At 27.8% G+C, this 23,602-nt stretch overlaps 1 protein-coding gene across 1 annotated transcript; it reads right to left on the reverse strand.

Moving 5' to 3' along the window:
• Positions 1 to 244: 244 nt before the first annotated feature.
• Positions 245 to 1,408, reverse strand: LOC149056453 (uncharacterized). Its single transcript, XM_089227082.1, has one exon. It carries the CDS (start codon positions 1,406 to 1,408, stop codon positions 245 to 247), a length of 1,164 nt encoding a protein of 387 aa, XP_089083208.1.
• Between the last annotated feature and the right edge of the window lie 22,194 nt (positions 1,409 to 23,602).

Genomic DNA, 23,602 nt, shown 5'->3' on the forward strand with positions numbered 1-23,602 from the left:
ATCGCGAAAAAAAAACAGCGAAAATAAAAATCGCGAACGGTTTTAACAGCGAAAACAATAATAGCGAAAATTAAAATATTCTTTTAAATATATTTTTCACAAAAACCTTACAATACGTCAAAATACTATAAAAAAATACAATTTAAATTTGATATTTTTCCTAAAATTATAATGTGTAAGTATATGAATTTAAAATATTTGAAAAATTGAATAAATAAATAATAAGAAATACAATAAATAATTATTAAATTTGATACTTTAAATTATAGGCAACACCCCTTAGGTATTCTAGTCTGTCTCTATTGTCGTAGTCATTAACTAATTCTTTAAGTGTATCCCTTTTGCGTTTTCTGGATGGTTCAACAGTACCCGCTATGTTCTGATTTATTTTCATTTCATTTAGGCTTTGTTCCTTTTGAATTGCTTCAATAAATTTCCATATTGTTGGATGACATGAACTCAATAAGTTATTAAAGCCTCTATGCCATCCTTCAACATAATTATTTGTTCTTGGTAAACCAGGTATAGTAGACCTAAAGCAGTTCCACAGTGAAATAGGGAATCTGGGATTTCTCCTTCTACGTCTATTTGGACGACCAATCCATGTATCCTCAAAATAGGAAATAAGTGGTTCTAACACGTCTTCATTATTAGTGTAATACGTACTTTCACACAATGTTTCAAATGCGTCAATTACGTCATTTTCCGGAACAAAAGCCAAGGCAGACAAGTAACGGACTTGCAATGAAAACTCTGAGTCTGCTTTATACTTGTCTACCATTCCAGAAATAGTTTGGATTTTTCGCCAAACACATTGTGTTTGATGAAAAAAACAGCCGTTTTGTTCAGTATTTGGAAATTGTATTTTAAATGCGTTTAATGAGCTTTGTTCAAAATCAGTCATTATTGTTTTTGGATTTAAATTAATATTATGTGTTTTGATTGCCGAAAATAACCTTTCATATGAACTTTGCGTTTTATCTGGCATTAAAGCGAAAACTACTGGTATTACCAAATTATGCTTTATAACATGTATTGTGTATACTTGTGTAAATAATGGAGGACAAGACTTAAAAGTTCCATCTGCAAACCAATGATCAGATTTAGACAGTAAATCTAAATTTTCTTTCGTAGCAAACACTAAAATCCGACTTTCAACTGGTTCAATGTCATTAATTAAAAATGTACGACCATCAATAGTTTGGGAATATTTATCGGGTATTGTTATATCTGTGATAGTAAATGGGTTAGACGGAGCAGAACTATTAATTTGTCGTATGCGACACAAAGTGCGTTTAATATAACTTACTGGAGGGAGAGCTCCGTGAACGGCTTGTGAACACAATGTTGAGGCTTCTGAAACGATCTGATGTGGATTATCTTGAGATGACAGAGCTCGAGTTTTCATTTCGTCTATACAAACACGTATTTCAAATTCTAAATTTGAAATAGTATGGTTATGTTCACTAGGTCCTTTTACAATTTCGTCGTTTCTTAAATTAAGGCGCGATTTACATAGTTCTTCAGTACATCTCCAATACACGGTATTTTTATATTTTTTGTCTAACCTATATAAATAACCATTATATTTAAGTAAATTTTTGTTTTTTTGACTTTTTATAAACTCCATTGCGAAATTGTTACGAGTGAATAATACTGTACGAATATGGCAACGGCGAACGGACGAAATGCGGACTGGTGTGACTGATGATTTGTACAAAGTACAAAATGACATTGATTATCTATTGGTATCATTATTATTATTATTTACTATGACAAAGCTTGACAGTTTTTAGGTTTAACTTCGGCATATCTTTATTACGTGATCCAAAACGCAAGATTACAAAATTACATTATTGATTATCTATATTACTATTATTATAAAGGTATACCCACTAACGAAAATAATTTCTTACTTGTCGCTATTATTGTTTTCGCTGTTAAAACCTTTCGCGATTTTTATTTTCGCTGTTTGTTTTTCGCGATTTTGACTTTCGCGATTTTTTTTTCGCGATTTTCACATGGACTCATAGGAATTCATTGGTTTTACAATAATGGTTTTTTTCCTGTGAATTATTTTTTAAGTTCTCAAAAATTTTGATGCTCCTTCTTTTATAATAATAGGAAATTGAATGTATAATGAAATGACAATTTGAATGGTTTATATTAAGTTGTTTCACTGAGCATAATAAGGTGATTATGACATAACACACAAAGTTGGAGACATATCAGCTGGTGTGGTTTTATGCCTTAAGTCTTAACCAAACTTTTCATAGGATTGCAACGATCCATAATAAATTGCTTTAAAATAGTGTTTTAGTCACCAATTTTACACACGTCATCATAAATATACTTATCGTATCGAGCAGCAGTTCTCAAGCTTTTTTGGTTCACAGCACACTATTATACATCGAAAGTTTTTGCGACACACTCGACACAAATATAATGAAAAAAAGCGGTTAAGTCGTGGATGTCGCTCTGCTGTACAGTAGGTTACTGTAATGGATGGGATTAAATTTGAATGCAATGATAGGTATCATTGTATACGAAAAACGATTCTGAACGGAGATGATTTGTCAGTCTAGGATATATTATATTTCAATATTGTCATATATTCTATTTTGAAACAAATATTTTATTTTTCAATTAAGACGCATTTTGCATAAGGCACGGTTAATTAATTAGTGTAGTTATCATAATTCATAATACCTTATATTATCATAGATATACGAATACCTGGTTTGAGGATAAATCGTTATCATTACGCGATTTCATAAAAATTTAAAACTCAAACGCTCAAAACATTTTTCCTATAATGACACTTCAAATTTTCTCTATAGCTATTTGAAGCAAAACTTATGGAAAACTTGGTGTTAAATTGTATAACCTTAGATATAAATACAAACAATATTATGAATTTTGAACTACAAAATAATTTGCAAATATTCATGGTTTTGACGAATTTTTGTCAATATTTGAAATTCAAATGCTAATAAAAATTTAATTTGAATTTCCGATGGACATTTTTTTTGTGATAAAGATTGAAAAACTTGTAAGGAGCCTTGTATTAAATTTTCAAATCTTAGGTATAAAAGGAAAATTTTTTATGAATTTATAGAATAAAATAATTTACGAATTTTCGTGATTTTTACGTATGTTGTCAAAATTAAAATTTGAATGCATGTAAAAAAAAAAATGTAGCTATATATTTCTTTTATTTTTCAACTGATATTGCAAAAGTATATTATGAGCCTTGTATTAAATTCTCAAATCTTAGAATTAAAAAGAAAAACTTTTATGAATTTCTATCTAAGATAATTTGAACATTGCCGTAATTTTTATATATTTAGTCAAAATTTGAACTGTAAAATCTTATAAAAAAAATTTGTGACAATATATTTCTTTTATTTTTCAACTGCTATTGTAAAAATATGATAGGAACCTTGTATTAAATTCACAAATCTTAGATTTAAAAAGAAAAACTTTTATGAATTTCTATCTAAGATAATTTGAACATTGCCCTAATTTTTACGTATTTAGTCAAAATTTGAATTTTAAATGCTTATAAAAAAAATTTGTGACTACGCATTTCTTTTATTATTCAACTGCTATTGTAAAAATATGATAGGAGCCTTGTATTAAATTTTCAAATCTTAGATCAAAAAAGAAAAATTTTTATGAATTTCTATCTAAGATAATTTGAACATTGCCGTTATTTTTACGTATTAAGTCAATATTTGAACTTCAAATGCTAATAAAAAAAATTGTGCCTATGTATTCTTATAATTTTTTAATCACTTTAAGAATAACTTATGAGGAACTTTGTATTAAATTTTCAAGTATTTTGATAGGGCCAAAAAAATTTTATCGACACTTCAAAAAAAAATTTTCAGACAAATTGAAAATTTCAGTCGTCTATAAATATCTCAAAAAAAGTCAAAATATTTTGAAAATTTAATCATGTAAAGAAAATACCAATCCTAATAACTGGTAAAATTTTCAAGTATCTAGGACTTATACTTTTTGAATAATAACAAATATTTAAAATCGTTTCAGGATAAATCGTTATCGTTACGCTATTTCGTAAAAATTTAAAATTCAAACGCACTTAAAATTTTTTCTATAATGATACTTCGAGTTTTCTCTATAGCTACTTGAAGGAAAACTTATGGAGAACTTAGTGTTGTATTTTTATTCCTTAGTTATAAACGCAAAAAAATTTATGATTTTTCAACTTCAAAATTACTTGCAAATTTTCGCGTTTTCGACAGATTTCGTAAAATTTTGAACTATAAAAGCTTATTAAAAAAAATTGTGACTTACGATTTTTAATTTTTTTTAGCTACAATAAGAAAAACTCATAAGGAACCTTGTATTAAATTTTCAAGTTTTTTTGGTCGTCCAACATTTTTTTACCGACACTTCAAAAAAAAATTCTCAAAAAAAGTGTAAATTTCAGTGGTCTATAAATAACTCAAAAAGAGTCAAAAATTTTTGAAAATCAAACTGTACATATATATAACACTAACATAAACATTTGGTGAAAATTTCAAGTATTTAAAGTGATTATTTTTTGAATTACAACCATATAAAAAAATCGATTTGGTCGAAAACTGATTTTGCGTAAAAATTCCCGTTTTTCTGTCATTTTTTTTTTGTTTATCTCGATTTTTTTGAAAACTGTTGGAAAATGTTTACTTTTGACCTCTATAATGCACCAAGGATCTTCAATTTTACATCGGAAACCACCCCCAAAGTTTGAAATCGAAGTATTATTTCGACTAGTTATGCTGTACACAGACACAAAAAAAAAAACACACATCATTGTAAAATCAATACATTCATCACTTCGTTCAGAATCTAAAATTATTGTTTTCATTTAGTTTTCAATATTTTTACCTGCATAATTACAAAAATATCAGACATTTCTCACGGGACGCCTAATCGATATCACGACACAGTAGTGTGCCGTGACACACCGGTTGAGAACCACTGGTATAGAGGTACAAGATATGCCCAACCTTAAGTTTCTATGTCCGTTACTTTTATTACATTATGGAAAAATTAACTCACTATTATAATTTGTAAATATATTATTTTACCGCTTAGATAATAGATAGGTGAGTATTAGGTACATAAAATATAATTGTAATAAGCAATTTTTTAGTCAGCTGTTATAAAATAAACGCTAATTCTTGTTATTTTTTTCATTACACTACAAAAAATTGTTAATATAATAATTTATTTATCACTACCACTACAGTAGTTCAATCTAAATCTTAACTGCGGCGAATGTAATTTATCAAATATTTCATTGAGATAAAAACGAGATCTCAGTATAGAACTATAGAAGATACACAGACTTCTATACTTACTACATAATATACTTATTATAGAAGTCCGTGAGAAGATATGACTAGGCAGAGATATCTAGTGGTGAATATACATTTTAGAATACAATGGATATTATAAACACAAGATATCTAGATGGCGTTAAACCAAACTACAATATAACATTTATTATTCAACTATAATATTATAATACACTTAATAATAGTGACAATTATTATAATATCACTATTGTACAATGTTAGATATTATTACTACAGTATTATTTGATGGAAAGAGAATTTGTATAAACACATATCAAAAGTCAGCTTTACTTTGTTAATGTTTGAATCATTAATGTAATATAATAGCAAGATGAGTGGTAATATTGAATAATATGAATGTAAATTTTATGACAGTAAGTACTGTACTTTTTTTTACTTTCATGTCATTAATTATATGATAGGATATGATTAGGTAAACAGTAAGAGTTAATTAAAAAAAGCGGGTAAGTGGATGTCAGTAGGGGGTGGGGTGGACCTCTGACTAGGGTAGGTTAGATTTGAATGCAATGATAGGTATCATTGTATACGAAAAACGATTCTGAACGGAGATGATTTGTCAGTCTAGGATATATTATATTTAAATATTGTCATATATTCTGTTTTAAAACAAATATTTTATTTTTCAATTAGGACGTATTTTTCATAAGGTATGATTAATCAATTTTTCCAAAAACATTGCATGTAGTTATCATAATTCATAATACCTTATATTATCATAGATATACAATATACATATACCTGGTTTGAGGATAAATCGTAATCGTTAAACGATTTCATAAAAATTTAAAACTCAAACGCTCAAAATATTTTCCCTATAATGACGCTTCAAATTTTCTCTATAGCTATTTGAAGAAAAACTTATGGAAAACTTAGAGTTGAATTTTTTAACCTTAGATATAAATAAAAACAATTTTATGAATTTTGAACTACAAAATAATTTGCAAATATTCATGGTTTTGACGAATTTTTGTCAATATTTGAACTTCAAATGCTAATAAAAAAAAATTGTGCCTATGTATTCTTATAATTTTTTAATCACTGTAAGAATAACTCATGAGGAATTTTATATTACATTTTCAAGTATTTTGATTGGGCCAAAAAAATTTTATCGACACTTCAGAAAAATTGAAAATTTCAGTTGTCTATAAATAACTCAAAAGAAGTCAAAATATTTTGAAAATTAAAGCATGTAAAGAAAATGCCAATCTAAATAACTGGTAAAATTTTTAAGTATCTACGACTTATACTTTTTGAATAATAACAAATATTTAAAATCATTTGAAGATAAATCGTTATCGTTACGCTATTTCGAAAAAATTTAAAATTCAAACGCACTTAAATTTTTCCTATAATGATGCTTTGAGTTTCCTCTATAGCTTCTTGAAGAAAAACTTATGGAAAACTTAGTGTTGTATTAAATTGTCAAGCATTTCTACCCAACAACCCAACAAATAAATTGTTATCGATATCAATTTGAAATAAAATTAATAATGATCGAAAATTGCATATGCCTATAAATAGTTCAAATTAAATTGAAATTTGTTGAAAATTACATGGTGGATATAATATACTTTTATATACATTGGGTAAAAATTTCATGTATCTATAGTCATTTGTTAAGTTACATCAAAAATCAAAATCGATTTTGTCGAAAACCGATTGTGTGTAAAATTTCTTGCTTTTTCCTTAATTTTTAGTTTATTTATCCCGATTATTTAGAAAAATATTGAGAAACCGAAGTTTGAAGCCCCAAAACGTGATGACAGACACACACACAAAAAAAAAAAAAAAAAAAAAACACACATCATGGTAAAATCAATACATTCCCGCTCCGCTCAGAATCTAAAATATATTTTTTACTTTTTTATCAAAACATTAAAATAGATTAAAATATGGAATAATTATAGTTCTTATCCCTGCGAGTCTTATTAAAAAACCGGAATTTTGATATTCATTATTTCAAGAGATATCACAATGGGTAAATCCTCGGGGGACACTCTGTATATATTATAGCTGGATGCAAAATTATTATCAATGAACATTTCAACTAAATATTTTAATACTATTTTTTATTTATATTAATAAAATTTACATTTTTGAACAGCTATAAATTATAAGTTATAACCAACAATTAATAACATAAGAATTTATTTGTATTTATTTTTAAATAACTATTAATTATAAAATATGTAGGGATAAAACTAACGTTTAACTTTGGTACTCAAAATAAGGACTAAGGAGTTATCATTATTCATTAGGTAACATTATATTTTATCCAAAATATACTGTTTTATTGTGCATACATAAGAAATATTGTAAATATAACTATTAATTAGGTTAAGTAAACAATCATATTATATGTAATAGGTAAAATACCAAAACAATTATGTAATGGCGTAATACAATAACAATTAGGTAGTATAATTCTAAGCATAGTCAGTAAGTATAATGTAACTAGATTAAACTTAATATCGATATTACCGATAGTGTTTCGATTGTAAAATTTATATTTAAGGAATATGTGAAGACAGAAAAGGGGTCAGTTGGCGGTAGTCATGTGACTCGATTACCACTGACCACCAGTGTCAGAGCCAGGTGGTGGTTGTGTGACTCGATCGCCACTGGATGTCAAAGTGTTTAATAAAAGTGCTTAATAAAAGTGCTTATAATTAATTTGTTCGTTTATTTGTGTACGTCGGTGTTCGGCGTATACTACAATACTTATATTTAATACCACTGGTTTTAAATACAATTATTTATAATTTATGCTAGTAGTAATTTCCTAACCTGAAAAAACAATGCTGATAATGTAGTGTAAAATAAATTTATAAAATGTTTGTTTTCAACAAATTCATAACTACTAGTATACATTATCACGACGTATAAATATCAGCTTATTTAAATAATATTTTTTCATACAATACAAAATTAAAAATTAATTTTTACAACTAAAACATCAATTAAAAATGCAGTTATTTGTATTACGATTCTTATGTATTCTACAATTATTACAAAATCAAAAATATTTATTTTAATTTTGTTTTTATTTATGGTACAGCATTAACTACTATATTATTAACTTTCAAAAAAATAAATATTAGCATTAGTTAAATATACAAGTACATGTATATTGTATATTATATTTAGTCGACGATGATTTTCTTAGAGAAAGTTGTACGACATAACCTAACCTAACCTTGGATAAGTTGTAACTTTTAGAAATTAGTTGGTTTTTTTGATGTTTTCTTCATTCATATTTCATTTTATTATTCTTATTAAAGCATGTTAGTATTTAAAAATGATTGCATATGAAAATATTGTTTATTTCATGATTATGATTAAATTAATTTACTTATAATTTGATAGAAGAAAATGTGTAAAAAATAAGTGTGTTATAAAAATGAATAAATTGCGTTGTCTAAAAATAAAGTTCGACGAGCACTTCATTTGGTTAGTAAAGTATATTTAGATTGAATAATAAATATGTATTCATGTAGATAAGTAAAAACCTACTCCTTACAAAGCTTATTTATGTGAAAGAATAGTAAATAATAGTACATCATATAAAGAGAAAAATATGACGTCTTGATGTTTTTTCATTGTCGTCGTTCTTCGTCTAATTTTCTTAAGATTTTTTTATAAAGTTTTTACATGTAAAAACATTTTTGTTGGTAAGATAATCTAAAAATCTCCATGATAAATGTCGTCAAACACAATGCCATTTTTCAACAATACTTACAGTTTAAGTATGAAATGAAAAAGTGATCTAAATGTAGTAAATCATCTTTACGGAAAATGCATTACTTACAGTTTATTTTGAGCTGAAATATTGAATTTTCACATACATATTATTTGAATATTAACTTATTTAAAATTTTAGGAATTAACAAACGAGTATAAAGTATATTTATATTTATCTTTATTTCATGAATATGATTGTAAATATTATATAGGTATTTGTTTGTTACATCAAGAAAGAAGTTACTCCAAAATAAAAAAATGCAAAAATTTTTTTAAATTGTGATATTACTATTAAAATAATTGTTTAACAGTAACCTTAGTCTTCACTCAAAATTGTTTTTAAATGTAGTCATTACTTTATCATTTACAGCGACCTACTTAATGATGAAGTGCACCCGACACCTATATAATTATACATCAGAGCGGTTACTTACCAACCATAGGAAGATTGTATTTAAGTCATTCAAATATTTTTTGGATAACATTTTTGAAAATTGTTTAAATAATTTAAAAAGATCAATCTAGAAAAAAATTTTCCGAATTTGATAAAGAGTGTATAAAATAAGCGATATTTGGAAAAACAGTAAGCGTTTTACATGTAACTGATATACTTATTTCATAATATTCTCTAACTTAGCTGATATTACTAAAATTGCTCATTTTCTACCCTTGTCACTTAATATACCTACTACTTTAGTTGAATTTTTAGAATATAAGTCGTGAACCTGAAACATTATAGGCTATAGCACCCCTCAATAAATAAATTCAACACGTTACAGGCAGTAAACAGTTTTATTAAAACAAAATCTAAGGAAATAAAATTCATAGTAAAAGGAAGGATAGAATAAAATGTGAATTGTGTTAATAAAATAAAATTGAATTGGTTTTCAGTTATCAGTCGCACATAATCTTATGACTATTATATTACATTTTGTGCATGCATAAAAATATTAATGATTGTCACATAAAAAAATACTGAGTCAAGGCCATAGTTTGTCGTAAATTAAATTCTAATCCTGTGATTAAATTTAATAATAAGCCAAATGTCTATGGTTTTCGAGCTCGAGTTCATTCATTTTTCGTCAAATGCTGTGTATGCGGTGGTAAAAGCAACCAAAAACTAAAACAGGTATTATAAATGTAAATTGTATGTTTAAAATATATTTTATTTTCATATAAAACATGTTTAGCAGCTTGGATATAATTAGTGGAGTTAAATTCAATATTTATAAATACTGATACCATATGTGATAACAATGATGTTTAATATATAAAATGCTTATTGTAATTTAACAGTTCAATTTGTTATGAGGCTCTAGTTGTATTTTCCATTGGGATGTTCATATATTATTTAGAGTAGTGAGATATAAACTATTTATCTACAATACTTTGAAGAATACAAATGGTGGAGTAAAAATATTTAAATCTTTCTCAGCTCATAAGCTGAGTTTTTTCTATCAACCTTAATGGAGAGTAATATTTCAATACTATTATACAGATCAATTTATCTCTGTTCATCATCATTTGCCCAGTAAAAATAGCTGATAAATTATGAGAGTAAATACCTACTGTAATATAGTATTTATTAAATGTTGGTATTCATTCTAAATTAGTTAACTGACTCGAAAATTCTATATTAAATTATGGAAACGTTTTATACCTTATTATAGATATACATGATGTGATTTATATCATAAGAATTTATTTTAAACTTTTTAGCAATAAGCGTATCTTCTTTGTAGTTCATCAAGAAACAACACGTATTTAGTATTTTAAATATTGACGAGATTTCGATCAAAGGTCACCACTTGATCCAAATAACAAAATGTCATAGTTTAAACTAGGCCTCCGTGATTATAACAATTAATCGATTATCCATATAATTAATTGGTTATATCGGTGATTTTACAATATTTTAAAACACCGATTAATTGCTTTTACAATTAAATCAACTAATATCAATCTATCTATCAATTATTAATCGATTAGAATAAATTACTATAAATTTCATAAGTTATAATACGTTTATTAGGTTAATCAAGTTAAGACTGAAGTCACCCAATTTCCCGTAGAAGGTATAACCTTAGTTGTGTCAAATTATTAAAACGTTGGTTACATTGTTTCTTAGAAAATGGTTATAACTTTTAAGAGATTTATGATATTTCGATTTTAGGTAGTCCTATAATAGTCCGATATCTATACTCCTATTTTAAACAGTTCCTTTGTTTTTTTATTTATATATAATATTACTTATGTTTTAATAGTTTTTATTTACAAGTGTTACATGTATAACTGTATTGTAATGTACAACCATTTAACAGAGTATAATGAATAAAGATAATAATGCAAATTGTAATTTTTACTATCCAATATCCATTATATTAGGGCAATACAACTTACAACCATATTATTTATTTTCGAATTAATCGGTTATTTAGGTCAATTATTGAATTATGAAATTAATGTATTAGAAATCGAATTGATTTGTCGAATTGAATTAATCGATTGATTAATCGGTAACAGCAATTAAATATTAAAACTTATAATTGATAATCGATTTTGTCAAACAATAATCACACAGGCCTAATTCAAACAACAATATACATTTATAATTCGGGTTTTTTTTTATTGTATATTTATATGCAATGTACAAAATATAAATGATAATTATTTGAATAGGTTAGGTTAAATTTAACCTTTTCATAATTTTTTATGTACTTTTGAAGTTAAATTATTTAAATTATTAGTAAATAGTAATTAAGTGTGGATAAACATTTTATTGTACACGATAGCTTTTTTTTTTTTAATTTAAACACGTGGATACGTGTATTATTTTATAAAATAAAATATTTTTGATGTCTTATTCCGTTTATAAAATTTGTTATAATACCCTTGTTGTTTCAAAGTATTTTGTTAAAATGGTTATAAGCAACTATAATAGTGTACCATTATTCTACAGTCGATATTCCAAAACGTTTAAACGAACGTAAGTCTTCCGTTTTAGTTTTTTTTTGTAACACTTATTATAATAATATAGGTACGATTCACGAAAATAATTGTTCCAACAACTGAACGAATTTTATTATGGAACATGGTATAACAAGAGTCATAATTGACAGATAAAAATTCATGCAGTGATAGCATTTTTTTTTAGCTTGCTTTTAAGTTGATATTTATGATTTCAGGTGTCTGCACTAATGATGCTTAACGTTTAAGGCATTTTGGAGGATTTCCAAGAATGGTACCCTAGGTGGTGTAATAATTTAGAAGATTCTGATAAAACACTTTTTCGGTTATGCACTAGTATTTATTTGTAGATTCAGTATTATATAATAATAAAAATATAACAGTAATAGTTATCTAATAATTATAGGAGTAATAATTTCTCCAGGCATATTATAACAATCTGAAATATAGGCATTATTTGAAAGGCGATGAAAGCTTAAGATTTTGGAATTTTTTACCATAAATAGGGTGATTCACCTAGTATGCTCACTTTTAATTTTCTTTAATAATGAAGCCATTAAAAATCTTTAAATATACTGAAATCATCTTTAGAATACAAAGTTAAAAAACTCAAAAATTACTCATTAGAATTTTGATTTCAATACACCAACATTTTCAAAAAAATTATCCACAAAATAATGTTCAGTAAAAAATTGGTGTTCTCATTTGAAAAACAGAATTTCAAAAAAATTATCCACAGAATAATTTACAGTAAAAAATTGGTGTTCTCATTTGAAAAACAGAAGTTTGTATCGCCACAGGACATTCTTTAAGTGGTACAAAAAAATCTTAAGAATTTGAAAATATGGTCTTTGAGTATATTTAAATATTTCAAAAATCAGATTTAAAATACATAACTATATTATTAAAGAAAAAAAGGGAGTGAGCATGCTTGGTGAATCACCCTGTATATTGATTACATATTACATACGAAAGTATAATTAAATATAAACATCTAACTTATTAGCTGTTTGTAAGTATCGTCCAAACACAAACATTCATGACTATTTTTGTTACAAGAAGTAGTTATTAAACAATTCCTAGTTTTTTTGTTTTTATACAATTAGTTACGTTGTTGGAAATAAATTACAATAGTGGAATGAAATACGGATAAGTAACCAGTTATTTCACTCAACACATTAATTGAGAAGAAATAGTTTAATAAATTCTTAAAGGACATCATTTTTTTAACCGTCTTTTAGGATTTCCGGGGATAACGCGAAATGAATGAAGTTTTATTAGAGGTTTTTGTTGATTTTGAATATTTTGGCGGATTAATATATTATTATAAATGGTTAGATGGGATAATATTAGGTACTATATTAAGATAAATAATTTAACATTCATAATTATTCAAGTTGTTTACTTGCTTAGTTAATTTAATAAACATATGTGTAAAACTGCGAAGTAATGATAATTGAATAGCATAGATATATTTTCATGAACGGAATAAAATATTTTCACAGGTTATTGGACTTTCAGATAGCATGGATCCACTGCATATGCTTGTCCAATTTGTCGTATAGACGATAATTTTTCATATTTTTGTTAGTCATAAAATTTGTTTTCATAAATTATGTTTGTTTGATCACGACAAAATATATGTATTTATTAATTTCTATTAAAATACAAAAACAGTGTTTTCACAGTTATTTCTGTCTAAATGTATATTTATTTTATTCCAATATTATAAAATATATAATATACAATATACATAAGGTACCTCACACACAATTTATCTGAAAACCCATTAATAACTTAGAATTTTTTATATAGTGTATACTTATACTTATTAAAGTTGTTCTCACACAAACAACTATTGTACTAAAAAAACATGACTTAAAATAATACATGTAATGTAATTTATAGATTTTATAGTGTTTTTTATTCAGTGGAATATCCAATGGTAGGGTTTTAGAGTTCTGATCCCTTCTTGAATTTTTTTTTCATTTTACAAAAAAATCTTATTTACCACCATTTCAATGCACATAGTCGGTCAATTGTTGGTAATTTGTAATGGATATAAATTAAATTGTTAATTTATTGTTAATTATAATATGTTATAAATAGTTATATTAAAACTGTTAACCAAATTATTTAAATTGTTTATTACTTTTTAAATTATTTACTCGTGTAAAACCCTAACTGAACTAAAATCTTGCGTACGCTACTGTTTTTATTTAAATCTACTTCTTTAAAACATTAATATTTTAATACAATTATAATAAAAAACATTCAAATTTTAACAAAATTATAATTATAAAAGAAAAAATGTGACTTGTATTTATCAAAAATATTTTATTACCCATAAGTGTTTATTTTTATTAAATTATTTTCATAAGAAAATACGGTTGTGAATATTATTTTTTAAAGGGGATATGGTTCGAGTCTACTCTCTGTACCTACTTAATACTAATAATTCATAATAATAATAATAATAATAATACTTAATCGTTTTGTTTCCACAACTAGCTTTTATCACCACTTATCAAATCCAAGCTGTCATTCTGAATAGTATAAATACTACGATTATTTTAACGTCAGTTATTCGTTCAAATTTAAAGTAATGAAGAGATCGTGTCTATATATAATAATATGCTTTATTATTGTTAGAAATTAAGAGTAACGCGGGCAGATCAGATAAGCTCGCTTGTTCAACACACTTTTTAAAAATTTTTAAAGTCTAGCTATTCAGGAAGTAGAGATATGTTGGGTATAAAAACTGGGTGAATTGGTACATGTAAAGATTAAAGAGACAGGCAGAATGCTGCTGAATTTGAAGTGTTTTATTTGGGAGGGGAACAATATTTTAAAACGTTTTTATCTGATCTAATGAAAATGTCTAATTTTACCTACACACGTACACGTATACGAAAATCTATTATATTGTAGTTAGGGCGTAACATTTTAACATCAATTTAACCGGAGCTTTGATTTCCACACAACTAAAAACTGGTTTTTTTTTTATTTCGGTGTAGAGAGGAAGCAATTTACTATACAATAGTTGTAGCTAGTTGCCTTTTATTTTTTGTTATTGAGAATTACCTTTTACTAAAAAGTTCTCTCGGTACCGAAATAAGATTGGTAGAAACTATAGTTGCGTACGCGGCTGTACAGCTGCAGTTGACTATCGGGCCTACAATGCAGACGAACGAACATCGTTTGGCGATTATGACGCGTAAGGTATTGGGTCACTGGAGCGAATGGTTATGCCGAAAACTTTACGACGACAACGATCGCTATCGGGTGTTGATTGGTCTTTCGAACACTATGTAGAGTCCAAAACCCGAATGTAGTCGTGCGACGATGACGGCGAGGAATGGGGCACCTCTAGGCAGTTTTAAATAATTCATCGGCGGCTCAGCGCGTGTATATTATAGTCATCCCGCTAGTACCTACTCGTCGTTGAGCGTTCGGGCGTAGGTAATGAAACTCTGGTGCGTAAAACTATTTAACAACTAATTAAAAGTCAAAAATAAATTTAGTTCCCTATATACATAAAATATACATATATTATAGAATTTTCAGATGGAGGACGAAGGACCGTATAATATATACATATATAGGTACTATATATACCTAGTGGTTTTAATTTAGTTCCTTCGAGAAATAATATACTGTCGCCGCTTTCGGCGTTCGCGGTCGGCCAAATCCAAAAATCTTTTCTTCCTGCTGGTCTCGCGTGTTCTTATAATGGTAATAATAATAACCACAAATAAGATTATCTCTGGTAGTCTGGTGTGCTTTGCTGTGAGGGAAAAAAATAAGGACTCAATCTTCGTTGCTCGTCCTATTCCAGCGCCCGTAGCTCTCGATAAATACTGCTTACATGAACATACTATTTAGTAAACAACAATAGATATTTTAAGCATATATTATATTATGCATTTATTCAAATTAAAAATTTTGGAATTTTTCAGCTTTTTTAATAACTATATTATTGCGAATAATTACCTATTGTTATGGAATTTATAAAGGTTGCAATCCTGTTGTAAGAAATAGTTTTTGCTTTTAAACAAGTACCTGAATTTCTTGATCAAAATTGTCGAGCTAAGTGATTTATAAATGTAGTATTATGAATTTGTAAGGGCTTAGTATCTATTGTTGTAGAAAATAGATTAGACGACATCGGTCTGCTATATTATATACATAGTAGGTTTCTGTGTAGTTGATCGTTGATTAACTGTTGGATCCCTATAATGGATATTTTAGATATTCAATTCAATGATAAATCATCGCATACAATAAACTTTTATTAGGAGAGGTAGTACCAGCCTTTAGTTTTAAGAGTAATATATAGTTTTTTCAGTTTCTATTAAATGTAAAAGGTATGTTGAACTAATTTGTGATAAATTTATTGCATAGGTGTAGCTTACTAATATCATCAGAATATTTTATTATTATTGTTAACAATACAGATGTATCTCAAAACAGAAATTTAGAAATGAACTTAAGATAGCCTTAAATTAGTCCGTTAATTTTTAAAAAGCCATTGTATATAGTATAAAAGTTCATATCGTTTATAATATCCGGAATAGCGATAAGTTTCAAGTATATACAGTTAATATTTCTGGTATCAGAACAAAATAGTAACAACTAAATCTAATTTGACACCTGCAGAAAACATAATGTAAATTGGAAATCTAAAATCCTAACTTTGGATATTTAGTCACACCCTCTCCCAGCAAAAAAATAAATTAGATACTTTGTCACATTCTATGCTTGGCTAAGAATATAGAATGCAATTAGACTTCCACCGATTATTGACGAATTATTCAATGTAAGACTATAATATAAACGCCAGTATAATATGCTGCATGGCTTCTAAATGAAAGCTTATTTAAAATATTAAGTAACACCATAGAAAATATAGCGAAAAAACCATAACCGATAATCGCATGGACTACGATTAGGCAGAGTGTTTCAATAACAATTTTCGTGTACACGTGTTGTATGCATCGATTTTATTATTCGCAGGTTTTCGTGACGTCGTCATCGTCAGGGCACTCGGTCGTGCTGGAGCTGTGGGTGTGAATCGCATTTGTATAATATGTACGCGACGAGTGCTAACTATAATATGAACCTCCAACTCCCCCGTAAGTCTTTTGTACGACGGATTACCTCCGTACGACAGTACATGATAATATATAAATGTGCGTTAAACACACACCTACACAAACGAGCGCACTGTCGTGTACCACGCGGTAGTGGCGTAGTGTAGCAACCGTCGCGCGCTGGAGATCCGATCATCCGGTAATCCTTTATTGTTTCCGTCTTCCGGTCTCGTCGTCCTCGTCTATATTATATGTTTCATATACACACGCAGCATAAGCCGTTCACCGAATAAAAGCCGAAAGCGGGCGACACGACGCGACAAACCACGTGTCGTCGTAATTATAAGACGCGCGTGCGGTGCGTCAAAGCCGTCGCCCACTTGACGACGCTGTCGCGCCATAGAGAGGATTATCATTTGCTGCCTTCATGTGTATGGTGCCCGTTCGCCATTTACAATATATATATATATACCTAATTCCGTCGCCGTCATAATACTCACAAAAGTCGTCGTTGTGCGTCGCAGGCGTTGACGGCAACGAAAGTCTTTTGTCGCACTTTTGAAATCCTCGATTAATCCTTTTTCGCGACGGGTCTTTTCCTAGACGTCTGCCACCACCGGGTCCTACGATATTCTACATACATATGTATACATATATATATATATGTGTGTGTGTGTGCATTTAATATACGTCATGAACTCGTCGTGCGAACACACACACACACGGTATATAGTCGGGGCTTACAGATACCTGTGGTGCGAGAAAAGCGCACAGGGTTTTTATTTTTTTTTCCTCGCGTTCTTTCTCCTCCTCGACGACGGAAGACGACAACTCGTCGCTGTCGCGAAAAATCTATCGGATTCGATTCGTTTGTCACCACCATCATCAATTATACACCAGCTTTATAATATACAGGGTCGTACAAATGGTGAGGATAACACAAGAACCGAGATAATCCCCGTCGGCCGTCCTTATCGCACATTATGGGTTTGGCGCACTCGATTTGTATACACCATGCACGATGCAATATGGCGGTGGTACCTACCTATATAATGTGTACGCAAAAAATTACGCATAAAAACGTATTACCTATATAATATTCTATAGCTGGGTTTGACTACATCGTGTTTTGGCCTCTATGCGTAATTTGTATGGATTTTTAAAATTCGTATACGATCATCGTACAGCGGCAATTACCTGTTATTATTATTTATTATATACCTATGTTGTTTCTAAACCATGGACGGTGCTTGAACGTTGATTTTTTCCTAGAGATTTAGTATTTATATGTCTACGGGTTTTATCTGAATGACAATATGTAATGTATATACCTACCTACTTATACTTCAGCTGGTGGTGTGGGCGTACGTCAAAATTTCAGTAATTTTTATGGTTTACGCCGGTTAAAAACATCGTAACAGCGTTCGTAAAAATGTTATCGTTTGATCTGTCGTCCGAATTTAGTTTTATCGTGATGGTGATAGTGTAAATTATTGTAATAAGCAATAATGAACTGTCCTAAAATAAATATCGCCCACCGTGCACTCTACACTATTGTTATGACGCACGGTCTCAAAATTAAATCGTTTGTCGTGTATGAAATATATTTAACCATTTAGTTTGGTCAATATCAATCGGAAAAGTTACGGTAAAAAAAAAATGATCACGTACCTACTCGTTATTATTAGTGTTTTTATCAATATTATACTATTTTTTATATAGATATGTCCGCGCTCGTAAAATAATTGAACCGTTGAACCTTTTTGGTTATTTTTAATCATTGTTATTTAAAGTGTTTACTAAAATACTATATGATAGGTATACGTATATACCTATGTATTTATACTCGAATCACATTGTTTAGAGAGATATAGGATTATTTTTGTTTTTATTGAAGCATACTCATTTACGTTGTGCATAAAATTATTATAAATTTATAAATTACACCTACTTCAGTTTGACGAAAAATAATAGAGTCTCAAAAGCACAATACTAATTTGTTTATAAGAAAACTGAGTGAGAGATATAAAAGCACGGTTTATTGTAATATAATATTTTTGTATGATATTGATTTAGTTGATCAAAAAGTGTATTTTATTAATTAGATATACCTACAAACTTAGCTACATTTACAGTAAAATATGACAAAACTCACTACTTAATTGTATTAAATGCACAATGCGCATGAAAATTTGCCTAAATGTAAATATTGTATGCATTGTGAATATAACGTATTTGAGATAAATCTTATGCGATAAAGTTTCGCAACTGAACTTCGAAATTGAAATCTATGTTTTGGATGTAAGAATTAGCGTACCTACCAGGTGCAATAATATACATGCAAATGAGAATTCTGAGAATTTATCGTTAAAACTAAGACGAGTTGTAAAGAAATTTATGTTTTGAAAACTCGTTTTAATTATTATAGTAGGTACCTTCCTAGTTTAGTATACGATGACAATGCTATAAAGACCTATATACACGACTACACGAGCAACACAATTACGTCATTTGCTTACCTATATATTTTAATAAATGTCGAGGTATTGCGTAAGTATGCCAAATTATATGTGAATACTCGGAAAAGTTACTTTAGTATAACTTTAAACAATTCATGTATCAAAAAACACTTGATTGATCAGGTAAAAGTTTTCGCATAAAACGTATAATAATAACTAATAATATTGAAGTGTAATATTCGTATGTTTATAAATTTACTGTTGATCGAATCGTATAATTTTATTAGCCTACATTTTTTCGCGAACAATTAAATAACCTAAAAATCCGAATCCAATATATCGATTAAATTCCGAAATAAAATTGAACTGCGTTTTAGAATAGCAAAAAAAAAAAAAATAATAAAAAATAATAATAATGTTGATGATAAACGCCGAGGTTGGGAATATGAGTCCAACGCGATTTAATCGAAAAAGTAGTCGAGCGTATAGTCGTCGTCGTAATTTGATCAACGTAAAATATGTTAGTTGCTCGGGACGTTCACATACTTTTTGATCTATATACGATGCTGGCGCTCATGGCAACTGCATATAACAAAAAAAAAAATCCTTTTGCGTCTATGCGCTTGTCGGTTCACAATCTTTACGATTTCATTTGAATAGCACACAGCTAAATCGTATGAATGTGTGTGAATATCGTATACTCTGTGAACGTTGCACGATCAAAATACACACACAAGCGCGCGCGCGCGCACACACACACACACACACACACACACACACACACACATTCCATAACCGTGTGTATAATATGCGGTGAAATCCTCTGGGCGAGCCCCTCAAACTACATGTAAGTTAAATGGCGCGGCGCAAACGTCGACAGTTTTCCACACCGGGTCATGCATAATTCAGATAACTGCTGTAGAAGGCCTTCTCCGAATTCGGGGCCCGTCAAAACTCTAGGTATCAAGATTAATAACATGGCGATAAATAACCAATATGAACTTTGGCATACGAGAGAAAAAGAAGCGAAAAGAAAACGGTGGAGCGCTGGACAGAGGAGAGAAAACGACACAAAGATTTCGTACGATTTGTATAATGAAGTAGGTTTTTTTTGTGTTTTTTCCATTTCTGATCCGACTAGAAATTTGTTTGTTTGTTTCCTTTTTTTCTTTTTTTGACGGAATAACAAATCATAAATTTATGATTCAAAGTTCAAACAAATTATTTTTCAATCATTTTTTTTTTTTTTATAATACAATATTATTTAGATTGGATTAAAATTTAACAAGATTCACTTAATTATGTCATGATGATTTACATTATTGACAAATAATAACACTAGTATTTCTGAAATTTCTTAAAATTTCTATAAAAGCTACATAATACCGGTAGTTGGTCATGAACTTTAAAAAACATAAAAAATATAATCTTTAGGTAACGATATTGTTAAAAATCTTTGATTTTTAGAAAATAATTAAAAATAAATATAAATAAGGAAAAATAGTCAAAAAAATAAATAAATATGATAGACAATTAGACAAGGTGAATTTTCCAGCATACTAATTATATTTTCATGCTTAAATTCATATACTCATAGCTAAATAATTTTCAGTAAAAAAGGAGGTCCAAAAATAGAAGTTTGTATTGCCATAGGGCATTCTTTAAGTAGCTTAGAAACATGATCTTTAGAGCCTAAGTATGCTCAAAAATTCTAAAAATTAGAATTTTAATAAAGGTTCTATTTAAGGAGAAAATTGGGGTTAGTGTTCTTAAAAAATCACCATGTATACATATTACTTAAATGTATATTTTTATACTTTCAAATATCATCTAATGACTACATGTTGTTGACATTTCCTGGTCGTTAATAAACAAGTAATTAAAACTACAACAACAGAAACGTTTAACATGATCTTAAATCATATCATAGGTGTAATCGATATTTCTACTTAGGTACCAATAATGTACAATAATAGTATATTAGTATAATTAACCACAGTCGTGTATATGTTTATGTATTAAATTAAAAACTATCTTCAAAACAAGGTTAGATTTTAGGTTTTAATACGATTAAAAATCAGCGTCAGAATATGTATGTTATTCCTAAATTATGCTTTGAAATTTTAAATAATGTACGATAGAAATAGAACAATGTAATAAACAATAAATAGATCAATTTTTTTTATGATAAACATTTAGTAGGTATAAATTTGTCATACAAATGGTTTTTTTTATTAGTTTCCCTATTATTGCTAATGTATAATAATATCATTAATAATTTAATCATCGTTAAATTATGGTTATTCAACCAATAGATTATGAAAATAACTTAAAACATATTTTCCAATTTATTGCTCATTAAAAATGTTCTCATACAAAATTAAACATATAAAATATATAACTTGGGTATATGGAGTTGCTTATTGTTCAATTAATGGTTGATATATACTATTTAGTAGTTTATTCATATTGTGTTATCATTAGTATTTAATGTAGATTTTAAACTGAACTTGCATTTATCGTTTTTTTTTTTTTTTTATAAATATAATATGAACCTTTAGTATTATACACAAAGTAGCATATTTTAGCTTATCTATTAAACATTTTAAAATATAACTGACATCATAAAAAAAAAAAAATTATATTATAAATAAAATATGGCAAAAACATAATATTATTATTATCTTGGTATTACGACGGTATATCATTTGGTCTAATATATAACTGCAGTCTGCAGCTTTAGCATAAATTACGGTTCCATCAAGAATAACGTGTCATTATTCAAGAATGAAATTAACGCGATTTCATGCAATTAATAATATGACAATTTTTGAACTAGATAAACTAAATTGTATGTTGGTGATAAGACTAAAATCATGGTTTTAGAAGAACTTAAACGTGTTTAATTCCCAGCAATAAATTAATGCTATATGCTATAGACTATGTATATTATTAATGTTATTATATAGACTATACAAAAACTGTCATTACAATTAATATATTTTATGGTAATATAAATGTTTTGTCGAGTATCCAGTTGTCCAGTAAACACAAAAACAATTATCCTAGTCATAGTAATGATAATTTATTGATAACATAATATGTTTGATGATTTTATTTTTCCGTCACCGTCTCGTAAAATCATGTTGTTACGTTCTCTAAAAATTTGGTTCTATTATCATAGTTATTGGTTGGTTTTATTTTCACAATATTATTATATTATACGTAATTTGTCATTATATCTGATAAGATTTAATCGATTAAATTTTAAATTATAACATAATAAATAACTCATATGAGTGTGTATAAGTTTGAAAAATGAATTACGTTTTTAATAGAGGCTATTTTTCGAAGTCTCTCCAACGTAAAGACCTAAGCCTCACCACTGTAATAATATTACTTGGCATTTCAAATAATACATTGGGTTTTTAATATTATGAATTAATAACTTGGAATGTATAGATAGTGTAATCATAATGTATTTATGTATCTTATAATTATTTCAATATAATATTATTAACTAGGTATATTAAAAAAGGATCGATGACAATTCAGCGCGGTCATTTTAGCGCACGAAAATTCAGCGGTGATATTTCAGCGCAAGACAAATCAGCGTATACGATATTTCAGCGTAAGACAAATCAACGTATACGACATTTCAGCGCAAGACAAGTCAGCGCATCATGTTTATTAAAATATACCAAATTAATTAAACATAATAAATATAGTAAAATACCAAGTTAAAATCATATTAAAAATATTATTTCAGCGCAACACAAGTCAGCGCGTCATGTTTATTAAAATATACCAAATTAATTAAACATATAATAAAATACCAAATTAAAATCATGTTAAAAATATCATTAAATATTGCTAAACGTTAAATACCTACATATTACATTATTTTAAAAATCACTTATTTAAATTAAAAAAAAAAATACAAACATTT

The sequence above is a fragment of the Diuraphis noxia genome, unplaced genomic scaffold (assembly GCF_037042655.1).
Source record: "Diuraphis noxia isolate RWA-SAM2 unplaced genomic scaffold, SU_Dnox_SAM2 contig0004, whole genome shotgun sequence".
In the NCBI taxonomy this organism is placed as follows: domain Eukaryota; kingdom Metazoa; phylum Arthropoda; class Insecta; order Hemiptera; family Aphididae; genus Diuraphis; species Diuraphis noxia.